This window comes from Mastigoproctus giganteus, chromosome 12 (assembly GCF_048544385.1).
Source record: "Mastigoproctus giganteus isolate SK-2022 chromosome 12, ASM4854438v1, whole genome shotgun sequence".
In the NCBI taxonomy this organism is placed as follows: domain Eukaryota; kingdom Metazoa; phylum Arthropoda; class Arachnida; order Uropygi; family Thelyphonidae; genus Mastigoproctus; species Mastigoproctus giganteus.
Window position 1 is genome coordinate 35,833,487 of NC_143586.1, and position 13,189 is coordinate 35,846,675.

At 37.4% G+C, this 13,189-nt stretch overlaps 1 protein-coding gene across 4 annotated transcripts in view; it reads right to left on the reverse strand.

Annotated features, from left to right (window-relative positions):
• Nucleotides 1-1,136: 1,136 nt before the first annotated feature.
• LOC150076880 (retinol dehydrogenase 12-like) overlaps nt 1,137-13,189 on the reverse strand; it is an 80,842-nt gene continuing 68,789 nt past the window's right edge. For all 4 annotated transcript variants that reach the window (XM_090385661.1, XM_090385662.1, XM_090385659.1 and 1 more), the window contains exon 7: nt 1,137-1,439. In XM_090385661.1, the coding sequence (XP_090241787.1) occupies nt 1,251-1,439 (189 nt within the window). In that variant the 3' untranslated portion in view covers nt 1,137-1,250. The remainder of the gene's footprint in view (nt 1,440-13,189) is intronic.

Below are 13,189 nucleotides of genomic sequence, written 5' to 3' on the forward strand. Positions count from 1 at the left end.
GGCCACATTTGTTGACTGGATTCACTGCCTTATATTCCCAGTACTTCTTAACCAAGAGCATAACACTTCCCCCCCCCACGTCCTGTCCTGCCTGTCTTTTCTGTATACCTTGTTTTCACTATATTCAAATTCTGCTTCCCTTATCTCAGAGTGTCATCATGTCTCTAATATCCCTACTTCTATATTTGATGACTCTTCACATTAGAGTACATGCAAGCTGGTGCAGCATAAGCCTCAGGCTTCTTTGCACTATATAGCTAATAATAATAATAATAATACATGTGCCTGTTTTTATTCTTAGTAACCCTAACACAGCCCACATATTTGCTTGACTTATGAGAACCCCTAGTAGACCATGTAATCTCTGGCACTTTGCTTTTCAGGCTGTTGCATGTCCCGATGATAATTAAACATAGGTCTATACATGTTGCTTTTAATCCTGTTTTTTTTTTTTTTTTGTTTGTTTAATATAAATTTCTTGCAAAAATTGAATTACATCACTAAATCAAGGGTGGAGTTGTTCCCTCTCCCTCCAAAAAAGTGGGTTGAATTTTATAATAAACACCTTTGTAGAAACAAAAACATAAAAAATATATAAAAGAAGAAAGCAAACAAAAATTTTAGTAGTTTGCCAATATATTTAAAACACGGCATATTTTAAGGTGATTTTAATCCTCCATCTGCTGTCACTGAACCAAAGTGTTTTGACCTGTTGATATTCTGATCTCTGGCATTTTCCATCTTTCGTATTTAAAACTTTATGTATTTTTATAGATTTTAAAAGAGTGGATATTTTTTATTTTTTTATTTATTTTTTAATTTTTAAAAACTGAAATTAAGTCATTGCCTAAATAAGCAATCAAAAAACATTTACCAATAAGCTTTTTTTACAGGTAAATTTATTTTTATTTAGATAATTAATTTGAGTTTCTGAATGACTAGAAAACAATCAAAATATCAAATGTAATTATGTTAATTAACTCAATTAATCATGATACTAAATGGATGCGATTTTTCTTTGGCAGAAAATTAAGTTAAAAATTTTCTTAAAAAACTCAGAAAATGAACCAACTGAAAGCATCTGTAATAATTAATATGTATATTCCATACACGTGTGTGTATGCAGGTATATAAATGAAAGGTAAATGTTAATTTTCACAGTATGAAATTATTGCTATGAGGTAATTCTATGAAAGCTTTTCCTTAAGCTCACAATTAAAAAAATATATCCTAATTATTTTTTGTTTTTCTTATATTGTTCCTAAAACTTGCTCAATCATTTTGTTGCTTGTATTCCAAAAATTCCTGGCAAGCCGCACCTCACCACAAGGGTATCCAACTTTTTCCTCTTTGCAGTCAGAGAAATATTTGCCATTGATGCCTTGAATAGTTTCAGAAACTGCCACATGGATTGTTGTCTGCGCACCCTGATGTGCATTCTACAGATAAACAGGAAATAATTTAAGTTGTGTTGACAAATCAAGGCTGAAGCTATGATAAAGTTTCATCATGAATGTTACCTCCTTAAGCTAGAAATGAACTTGTCCACAAGGTAACATTGCTCTATTTATTTTTTTAAAACATTTAAATTATTTCATTTAGTTCTTAAAAATAAATCTAATATTAAATCTATACACTGCAACATTTTTATTAAACTGAAATCTAAATCTCATGCTAGGAAATGGTGGAGGCCAGAAGTTTATCAAACTGTAATAGGGAACTAAATGATTCTGTAATAACTGAGAAAGCGGAGGAGAAATTGTTGAAGTTCAATATAAGAAAAGCACTTGGAGTGGATGGGATCTATCCAGTTATATTAAGGGAGGCAGCAAAGGAAGTAAGTAAACCCATAGCCATAATTATGAGAGCATCCTTGGATTCAGGAGAGGTCCCCACAGACTGAAAAATTGCAAATGTATCCCTAATTCACAAAGGAAGATCAAAGGGTGACATAAGTAATTACAGACCTGTTAAGTTAACTTCTGTTCCAGGGAACTCTTGCAAAAATTCTATCATATACTTGGAGCCATATAGCTAATAATAATAATAATTTCAGGAAAGCTTCTGATACTGTTGCACATAAAAAAGGCCGCTGTACAAATTGGAGCAGTAAGGCATTAAGGGAAAGTTGTTGCTATGGATAAAAGGATGGTTGAGTGGGAGAAAACAGAGAGTTAATCAATGGACACTGGTTGTCGTGAACTAATGTTATTAGTGGAGTCCCCCAGGGATTGGTGTTGGGACTACTGTTGTTTTCTATATTTATCAATGATACTGATGAAGGTATAACAGGCTTAATGTCCAATTTTGCAGATGATACAAATGTTGGCTGGGTTGTTAATGACAGTAACAACATTATGCTGCTGCAACAGGATTTGAAAAAAGTTCACAGATGGGCTTAGAGGTGGCAACCGAAGTTTAACATTGGCTTGTTTGTTTGTTTGTTATTTGGTTTTTAGGAGCATTAGCAACTAAGGCCATATTGCTCCGGGATATGCGGTGGTCACTCCCTGACCTTTCCGCATCCTCCGTATTTGGTGGTGACGGGCTCGAACCCCGGTCTAATCAAGAAGCGTGTGCTACGCACTGCTGCTCCTTCCCACCTGGCTACGGAGGCGCCTTAACATTGGCAAATGCAAAGTACTGCATATGGGTAGCAGCAACTCCAGAGTAATGTACCAACTGTGCAGTACTACACTCAGGGTAGTGGAGAATAAAAAAGACATGGGGATAATTGTGCCATTAGATATGAAGTTTTCAGAGCAGTGTAGACAGGCTGCCACAGCAGCTCAGTGTAGACAGGCTGCCACAGCAGCTAATAATAATAATAATTTCAGGAAAGCTTCTGATACTGTTGCACATAAAAAAGGCCGCTGTACAAATTGGAGCAGTAAGGCATTAAGGGAAAGTTGTTGCTATGGATAAAAGGATGGTTGAGTGGGAGAAAACAGAGAGTTAATCAATGGACACTGGTTGTCGTGAACTAATGTTATTAGTGGAGTCCCCCAGGGATTGGTGTTGGGACTACTGTTGTTTTCTATATTTATCAATGATACTGATGAAGGTATAACAGGCTTAATGTCCAATTTTGCAGATGATACAAATGTTGGCTGGGTTGTTAATGACAGTAACAACATTATGCTGCTGCAACAGGATTTGAAAAAAGTTCACAGATGGGCTTAGAGGTGGCAACCGAAGTTTAACATTGGCAAATGCAAAGTACTGCATATGGGTAGCAGCAACTCCAGAGTAATGTACCAACTGTGCAGTACTACACTCAGGGTAGTGGAGAATAAAAAAGACATGGGGATAATTGTGCCATTAGATATGAAGTTTTCAGAGCAGTGTAGACAGGCTGCCACAGCAGCTCATGTGGTCGTGTCAATGATATACAGGAACTTTGCTAGCAGCAGATAAGGAGGTGATTATCCCTTGTGGATAATAAGGCAGTGGTCAGGCCACACCTTGAGTACTGTATATAGGTCTGGAGGCCTAATTTTCAGAAGATGTAGAGCTGCTGGAATGAGTACAGAGAAGGGCTACGAGATTGGTAAGGGGAAAAGGGGTGCTTATACCAAGAAAGGCTTAAGCTTTGCAAATTGCAGAATCTGGAGATTAGGCACCTGCAAGGTGATCAGATTGAGGCTTTGAATGGTTTGAGCAAGCTCAAAACTGACAGCATTCTTTTTCTTGCTCAGATTATGCCCTTGAGGGGACATAAGTTTAAACTGATGAAAGACAGTTGCAGAATAGATGTGCAGAAATTTTCCTTTAGCCAGCGAGTGGCTGATTGCTGGAACAAACTTCTATCTGTCATTGTGGAAGTTGATAGCTTAAATAAATTCAAGAACTGGACAAACATTTGGAGTGAATGGATAGGTTAAATAGGTACAGTCAGTCCTCGTATAACACGTATTTACACTAGACGAATTTGATCATACACAATTTATAAATAGGGGAACGGTATCGTATATAACACAAACCAAATTCACTTATGCATGAGTTGCCTTTGTGTTTACAAGAAATGGCAGTTGAATGCGGAATCACCCCAACTGAATGTAACACGATAGCAATGAAGAGAAGATTCTGAAAATGTATTTATGTTTTTTTATATCAGTGAAGGGGAAAAGCTTATCACCATAATAACGTAAAAACCCACACAATTTCAGCTATCGGTATTATCGCAAATGCAATTAGATTGAGTTTACTACCAGTTTATAACAGATTCCACTAGCAGAAACGCAGCTGGAAATAGTTTTTATTGTTTTATGGTAGTAACCCCCAGAAATGTGCTTTAGTAAAATGTGAGCTAGTGAGGTGCTAGTGCGTGTGTCTGCCTTTACGGTGTTGTTTATTCCGTTGCTACACATGCACAGCTTTGTTTATGTGTATCAAGCGTGCCTCCTCATTTTGTAGTTGTGCTTTATTCCCTAAAAATGAGCAAAATACTTAAAAGGTGTGAAAAGGAAGCGTCCTGGTGAAGACACTACAGATTCAGAGAGAAAAAGAAAAGCACGATTACGGTATCGATAAACAGAGGCAGACTTGGTCAAAAATTCTTACCTGGGAAAATTTGTAGCGGCCTCATACTAGTGTTTATGGCCAAAATCACACCAGCCTCCATCCTCTTCTGGCCTCCGGCCCACCAGAGTTTCCCCGGTAAGGCTTATGGCCAGTCCGCCTCTGTTGATAGAGAAAAAATATGAAAATTTGAAACACTTTGTGCAAAATTAATTAAGACCATGTGATATTGCACATGCTACTGGCCTAAATGAGGCAATGCCGAGAATTAGAAAGAATGCAGAGAAAATAAAAACAACTTTCATAGCAGGAACAACTCAAAGTGTAATTAAAATCCATTAGATTAAGAAACAAAGAATTGGAAGAGATGGAACAGCTGTCATCTGTTTGGATAGAAAATCAAACAAAAAAACAAGTTTGCTTACGATAGAAGCAAAAGCATTAGCAATATTTTATTATGTAATAGTCGTAATAAAATACTTACGTATTTTATTATGATTATTTATTGTGTTTGGTAATGTTTTAGTTACAATGTGTGTTCAATCTTGGGTGGTCAGCACCTAACCCTATTTTTCCCATAGGGCCTGTTATTTATATTGCACGATTTTGCATTGCATGAGGATTTCTAGGAACACAACTATCGTGCTATACGAGTACTGACTGTATTTTTTTTTTTGGTCAATGCTGTATAAGCTTGCTTTCTTGCATTACATGCCACTACTAATGGTAATGCTAATTTGTTCTACAAAACTTAGCAACTGCTTTACACTTAAATCTAATATTTCAAGAACAATCCCTCACCTTCAAATGGAAATGTTTTCCTATCTGCTGTCTAAAAATATGTCAGGTACACATGCAGTGCTGTAGTCATAAAATTAGTAGAAAATATGCTCTATGAATGTTATGTATGCAGAGAGTATACTGTGCTTATTAATCGAATTCCAGAGGTAACCATATACCTTCCACTACAGCCCTGTACACATCCACTCCAGCATATTTTTGGCACTTAAGACTGGAGAACTTGCACATCTTCTTCTTCTTGAAGTAGTGGAAGAAATGTAATACATGGCAGCAAATGTGCTGAGAGGAGCATGTGCTTGTCTATCAAACAGCAACCAATGATAGTGGGAAGTGTTGCATGAACTGAAGAAAGATCGGGACTTGGTTATTCTCCATTCTGGTAAAGGAAGGTGTACTGTAGTTATAGTCAGTAGTGTGTATAGAAGATATTAAAAATGTTGATTAATTAACAGGTCTGTTGACTGATCAATCTGTGTACAAACACAGATAAACAAGTAAGGAATATTTTGCTAAAATGTACAAACAAGTAAGGAATATTTTGCTAAAATGTACAAACAAGTAAGGAATATTTTGCTAAAATGCAAGGAAAGTAAGGTTAATTCTATGTTAAAAAAGTGGTTAAGTAATAATAAGATTTTGGGTTTTTATATTGGAAGCTACATACTTTGAATGTTGTATACATCATTTATGGCCTAGCTATGAGTCATAAAGTGAAGATTCTGCAAAGATACACAGTAGCATTTAGAGGTTCACCTTTGCATGAGCTCTCCAAGTTCCTGGTAAATGAGGCGCCTCCATGGCAAGGTGGGAAGGAGCAGCAGTGTGTAGCACATGCTTCTTGATTAGACCGGGGTTCGAGCCCGTCACCACCAAATACGGAGGATGCGGAAAGGTCAGGGAATGACCACCGCATATCCTGGAGCAATATGGCCTTAGTTGCTAATGCTCCTAAAAACCAAATAACAAACAACAAACAAACCTGGTAAATGTATTAACCCTGTCGGCAGACAACGGTAATACCATTTGGAATAGCCAGGAATTTGTATGGTTTATGTGGAACTAGATTATGGGGAAAATGAAAAATGTCATATGATGTTGTGTCCCTCTTTAGATGTATTCCTATTCAGATTAAGGAAAGTTTCAAATAATGATGAGACATTAGCTAATAGAATAGGGTTGTCAGTAGAATAAACTGAAAAGACCTTAGAGTGGAATTAAAATTGTGTGTATATTATGTAGTCCCCCATCCTATCATATATGGATTGGCGCCTCCGTAGCCAGGTGGGAAGGAGCAGCAGTGCGTAGCACACGCTTCTTGATTAGACCGGGGTTCGAGCCCGTCACCACCAAATACGGAGGATGCGGAAAGGTCAGGGAATGACCACCGCATATCCCGGAGCAATATGGCCTTAGTTGCTAATGCTCCTAAAAACCAAATAACAAACAAACAAACAACAAACATCATATATGGAAACATTTTATGGATGATATTTTTGCAGTAATTCATAATAATTATTATGGTTTGTGAATACTTTATCGGTCAATATTAAGTTTACAATGGAATTGGAAAGAGATAATGTATTTCTTTCTTTCTTTCCTTGAAGGATTAGTAAAGAGCAAGTTCATTACAGTGTTAATACAGCAGTGTATCAGAAACATGTGTATGTGCTTCACAGTTAATGGGTTTTAATACAGCCCATGCTCCCACACATTAAGTGCAGCCCAGGTTCTTGTAGACAGAGCATATATTCATTGTTTGAACAAAAAAAGAGGAAAGAGTTAAATGGAACAGGGTGCCATATTGCTTTGCTCAACTATCCAGTCACTGAATAGCAAAAGAAAGCATATATATTCTGTTTTGTCCTCACATGTCAGAAAGTGTTGCTAGAATTCTTAGATTGTATCAAATTAAATGTGTATAGATTCCAGATAGGAAGTTGGGAATGCGAATATTGTATAATGATGAGTCAGGGCAGGAGGTCCAGAGGACAGGATACAAGAACACAACTATGTGACAGATCAGGCTATGTGTGATCTGCAGTTGCAGAATTAATATCCTGCAAGAGCTGACTCCCAGTGATGTTCAGATTTTAGGGAAGGAGTGTAGATGGCAACATCCCAAATGGTTAGAGGGTATGCTAATTAGAAATACAAGTACACTATGAACAGAGTAGAGGGAACTCCCATACATCCTACATGGGAAAACATAATATTATGACACTGTTGTTTATGGTAGAATGTTAGAAGTAGCATATACGGACAAGGAAGAGGAGGAGTGGGGATGGAGAGAGAGAGAGAGAAGTCGTGTGGCTGATGCTACAGTGGCATAGGGCAAAACAGAGGAGTAGTATTTACAGTTAAGTAAATAAAAGTACATCATACATTGATGACCTTCTTCCATTGATCAGAAATCCTATCCATAGTTTAGCTGATAATAGCAAATTGCATTCCACCGTCCAGTTTGAGAATCCTTGCCCTGCACAAACAGCTTCAACTTCTCTAATATCCACTACCAAATACACAAAATAACAATGGGCCCAGCACCGAACCCTAGGGAACTACACTCATAACATTAGTCCACACAGAGCAGTGTCCATTTATTACCATTCTCTGCCATCTCCCACTCAAACATCCCTTTATCCATTGCAGCAAATTGCCCTTAATGTCATACCGTTGCAATTTGTGCAGCAGTCTTCCATGTGCAACAGTATCAAAAGCATTCCTGAAATCCATATACTTGGATTTCACGATGGGTGCAATCAGAATGATGGGCACACTCTGCTTAGAGTGTGCCCGTCATTGTGTTCATGTTTGCAAACTGAATTTTAATTGTTTTAAACAGCTATTCTAATAAGCAAAAATAGGAGAAATATTATCCACAGGCTATAAAAGTAAAGATATAGAGCACAAATTTACACTTTACTCCCTCCAATTAACAAATTAAATGATGCATTAAAATCAGAAGAATATTTCCCACAAGTTAACAAAACAAAAATAAATTTACACTCACATGCATAGCTTAATTGATACGTACTGTAATATGTACATACTAACTAGTTGATGTCTCTGTTCACTGACATTTGTGGGGAGGGGGGGTTAAAATTTAAAACAGTAAAAAAGATATGCAATCAATAATAATAAAGAACATGCATGCACAAATTGCAATTAACACGATATGTTCAAGTGAGATACGGAGTAACAATTTTACCAAGCTCAAAAGATAGGAACGAAGAGAAGATTCTGAAAATTTGTTTTTTATATGACTGAAGATTTCCATGAAGGGGAAGCACATTCCACCATAATAACAAAATATTCCACAGAATTCCAGTGCCCGATTATAATATTCAAGCAGCATGCCATGCACAGTGGACAGAATTATGGCATAACCAAATGAATAACAAACTTTTCCAGCTGAAACAAGACCCAAAGTTCTGGCACTCGAGCAATCAGACAGTGCGGCGGGAAGAAGTGGTACTCACACGAATGAGAATAGGGCACACCCATCTGACTCACCTCCATCTACTAATGGGCGATGATCCTCCTCAGTGTCCACACTGCTTAGAACATCTAACAGTCAAACACATACTGATTGACTGTCCACAGTATGAACAACATCGAGCTGCAATACTTCAAAATCTGGCTAATCGTCGAGAACTATTGACATTACATCATATCATTGGAGAGGATGCAAATGTTAATGAACTTTTCTGTTTTTTAAAACAAATTGGAGTGTATTATCTTTTATGAATAGGTTTCAGAACTGAAACAAATTTAAACTGGCTTCATTATTAATTATTTTTTAATATTCCACACACACACACACACACACACACACACACACACACACACACACACACACACACACACACACACACACACACACACACACACACACAGAGAATTCCAGCTATCTGTATCATCGCAAATGCAATAAGATCGAGTTTACTACCCATTTTTAATAGATTGCACTAACAGAAAAGACCAATAAACTGGAACTGCTAATTGTTCTTATTGTTTTATGGTAGTGACCTCCAGAAATCTGCCTTAGAAAAATATCATGAAGGCGTTCAAAACTGATTCTTATAACCAAACATAGAAACAGCTTTGTGTTTTGTGCGTATCTGCGAGTTGTATGTAAGTAGAGGAGTGCCTGTATTTCCCAAAAATTAAAATCTAGAGAAATTCAAGTCTAATGTCAACAAGTATCTTCTTTCATCTTCTAAATCTTCAATTCATGCATGGTACAAAGTAATATAGGTTCCAATACTTCTTGTGCTTGGGGTTTCTCATTAAAAAAATTAAAATATAATAACCGAATGCACGCTACTGAAACATTAAATTCCTGTATAAACTCATATAACTTTCCAAGATATGTTCCAGAAGATTTATGAATAATTTGATATTTTAAAAAATGAAACATGAATAATTACAATTAGTGTATGTACCTGGTAAACCAATTCTGTTTGAAAAATTCATTCAAAGAAAGCTGATGAGTTGCCTCTTTTCATCATAAAGAATCTTATAATAAAGAGGAACATCACAAAGGCCTCTGACAGCATTAATGTTTCTTTCAATACTGGAACCAGAATCCTCTATGTCTTCTATTTCCTGTGTCAACATCAAGATCTCTTATCTTGATGATACTCATTCGCATCTTCGGTATCTGCTTTTAGCTTAGGTCTTTCGTCATATCTAAAATTGATATTTTATTGCGTTCTGTGGAAATCTTTATAGTCGTGGACAAACTGTGGCCAAGATTTCTCCAACAACCTTTCATAGTGAATTGCTCTATCTTTCCAGCTTGCATAAGAATTTTTCCAGCACTGACATAAGAAAGTTACACTCCTTCCAAAATTGTATGAGATTGTTGCTTTCCCATCAATAGCAAGAATAGTCTAAGCCATGGTTCTTCTCAAATAACACTGCTTAAAGTTGTAAATGACTCCTTGATCCACAGACCTTTCTTTTTCATCTCATCACTTCCAGCTGCACCTTCACTTTGTTATCTCTTTTCACTAATCTGAACCACATGGTAAAACGCAGTTCTGTAAGTTATTGTAGAAGTCCTTTTATAACTAAAACTATTAAAACTGAAAATGCGTAACCAGAGAAGAAATGTGCTTGAGACCGCTGAAACAAAATCAAAAGTAAAATCAAAACCTTTGTTTTACTTTTTCTTTTAGATTCATAAGACATTAGCATCTAAACTCATGATATTGCCATGGGGGATGTCTTTGTGTGTGCGCGCGATGCAAGGAGTGTAACGAAATCAGGCGACAACTCAGTGTTGTTATGGGCCTATATGAGAGCTTGAAGGACAGCGTGGATGCCCTCGAAGGATCTAGATTGAGGGGCCCATTGAAAAGAGACAACCCCCAAGGCAGAATGTTCTGGTCCCACAGGAACTAGTAGTTGTTGGTGACTATTGTCAGGGAAACGGGGAACATGCTTTGTAAAAAGGATAGGTGGAACAGGACAAGAGTATATCTGCCAGAGGCAAAGGTTGATGACGTTGTAGAGCAGATATCATCTTTAATGGGCACAAAAGGTGATATAGTTGTACACGTTGGCACTAATGATATTAAGAGTATGAGACCGGAAGAATTACTTAACAAGTACAGGTCACTGTTGAAAAAACAGCTGTGAATTAGGGTTGAATTTGAAAGCGTCTGCAATTCTGCCCAGACACGATAGGAGGGATTATATGATGAGAGACTTGTCGATCAATTCGGCGCTGGAAACACTGTGCAAGGCTCAAGGGGTAGAATTTTTTTCTGTCTGGTCTGTACTTGTTAACAGGAGAGACTGCTTCTACAGGGATGGGATACACTTAAATAGAAAGGGTGCAAGAATTTTTTCTGATGCTGTCGAGGCAGTGTTAGGTGGGTCGGAAAACTGCTAGTTGGGGGGGATACAAGGACTAATAGATTAACAGTAGCCACTGGCAGAGGTGAAAGTGATTCTTGCACTGCTTCTATTGGAATGAGCAGCAGCCTGGAAAACAAGATGCAGGATGTTTCAGAGACTGCTGGGAGTCATTGCGGTACAAGTAAACACATGGGTTGTGTTAGGGTAGCTAAGAATAGGAACAAGTGCATGTATACTTGCATGTACACCAATGCTAGGAGTTTTGTAAAACATTTGATGAATTTGAGGTATTGCTCAAAGCATCAAAGGCGGATATTGTTGAGATATCAGAGACGTGGTGTCACACAGATATAAGGAATGCAGAACTGGAATTTGGGGAGTACAACGTCTACAGAAAGGATAGACAGGATAGGAAGGGAGGAGGGGTTATGCTATTAGTTAAGAAACACATAAAATCCAAGGAAGTGAAGCCAATCGACATCGTTGGACAGTGGAGTGTCGAGTCAGTTTGGTGTGACAAAAGCATTAGGATATCAAAATTGAGAGTAGGAGTGTGCTATAGGCCTAATGACTCTGATGAGTATAATAAGAAAATGTACAGGAAAATAGAGTGGGCCAGTAAATTAGAGAGTCTTATAATGGGGGATTTTAATTTCCCAGATATTGACTGGAATTTGTGGGTTGGTCACTCACACACTAGCAAGGCTTTTATGGATTTATTGGATGATTCTACATCAGCATGTTTGGGAGGCAACTAGAGGGAGTAATACTCTTGATCTGATTTTCAGTAGTGATTCTTCGTGCATTAAGGATCTGCAGATAAAGGAACCACTAGGTGGCAGTGTTCACAGTGTGCTGAAGTGGGATTTACTCAAAGAGATAACTACTATCAGGGGGTAAAGGGAAAGGTTTTTGATTTCGTAAAGGTGGTGACTACGGTGGTCTGAGACAGTATTTAAATTCTATATTCTATATGGTGGGACCAACTGATGATGTTACCAACAGCAAATTCAAAATGGGAGGCATTCAAAGAATTAATCTTGGCTTCTACTAGGCTTTACATACCAACTAAGAAATATTGTTCAAGGTTTAGGCCTAAATGGATATCAGATGAACTAATCAGACATGTGGCAGAGAAGAAAAATGTATGTCATACATATAAATTAATGGGTGACATGCAAGCCTATGATAGACATAAGCTGGTCTGTAATGAAATCACAAAGGAGATTAGGCAGGAAAAGGCAAATTATGAGAAATCTTTGGCAAAGGATGCAAAGAAAAACAGCAAAGAATTCTTTACCTATGTAAACTCTAGAAGGAAATGGATGAATCAGATTGGTCCACTGAATATTAATGGTTCAACTGTTGATGATCCTGCTCAGGTGGCTAACAAACTAAATGAGTATTTTGCATCTACATTCACACATGAAGAGTTATTCAGGAAGGGAAATACCAGAGGTGAATTAAACTCTGGCAGTGAGCTAGATGATTTTGTAATAACTGAGAGGAAAGTGGAGGAGAAATTGTTGAATATGAACATAAAAAAAGCACCTGGGCTGGATGGGATCTATCCAGTTATATTAAAGGAGGCAGCAAAGGAAGTAAGCAAACCCTTAGCCATAATTATGAGAGCTTCCTTGAACTCAGGGGAGGTACCTGCGATGTGCAAATATGACCCCAATTCACAAAGGATATGTGAATTGAGGATGTGAATTGGGGATCACAACTACTGGAGATGTGCAAATATGACCCCAATTCACAAAGGAGGATCAAACAGTGACATAAGTAATTATAGACCTGTTAGTTTAACTTCTGTTCCAGGGAAATTAATGGAGGCACTGGTTAAAGAAGCACTGTAGGATCATCTAGACAAGACTTCAGTTATAGCTCGAACACAGAATGGTTTTGTTAAGAGGAAGTCTTGTCTGACCAATTTGATTGGATAATATGATGTGGTTACAAAGGAACTGAATGCAGGGAATAACTTTGATATCATATA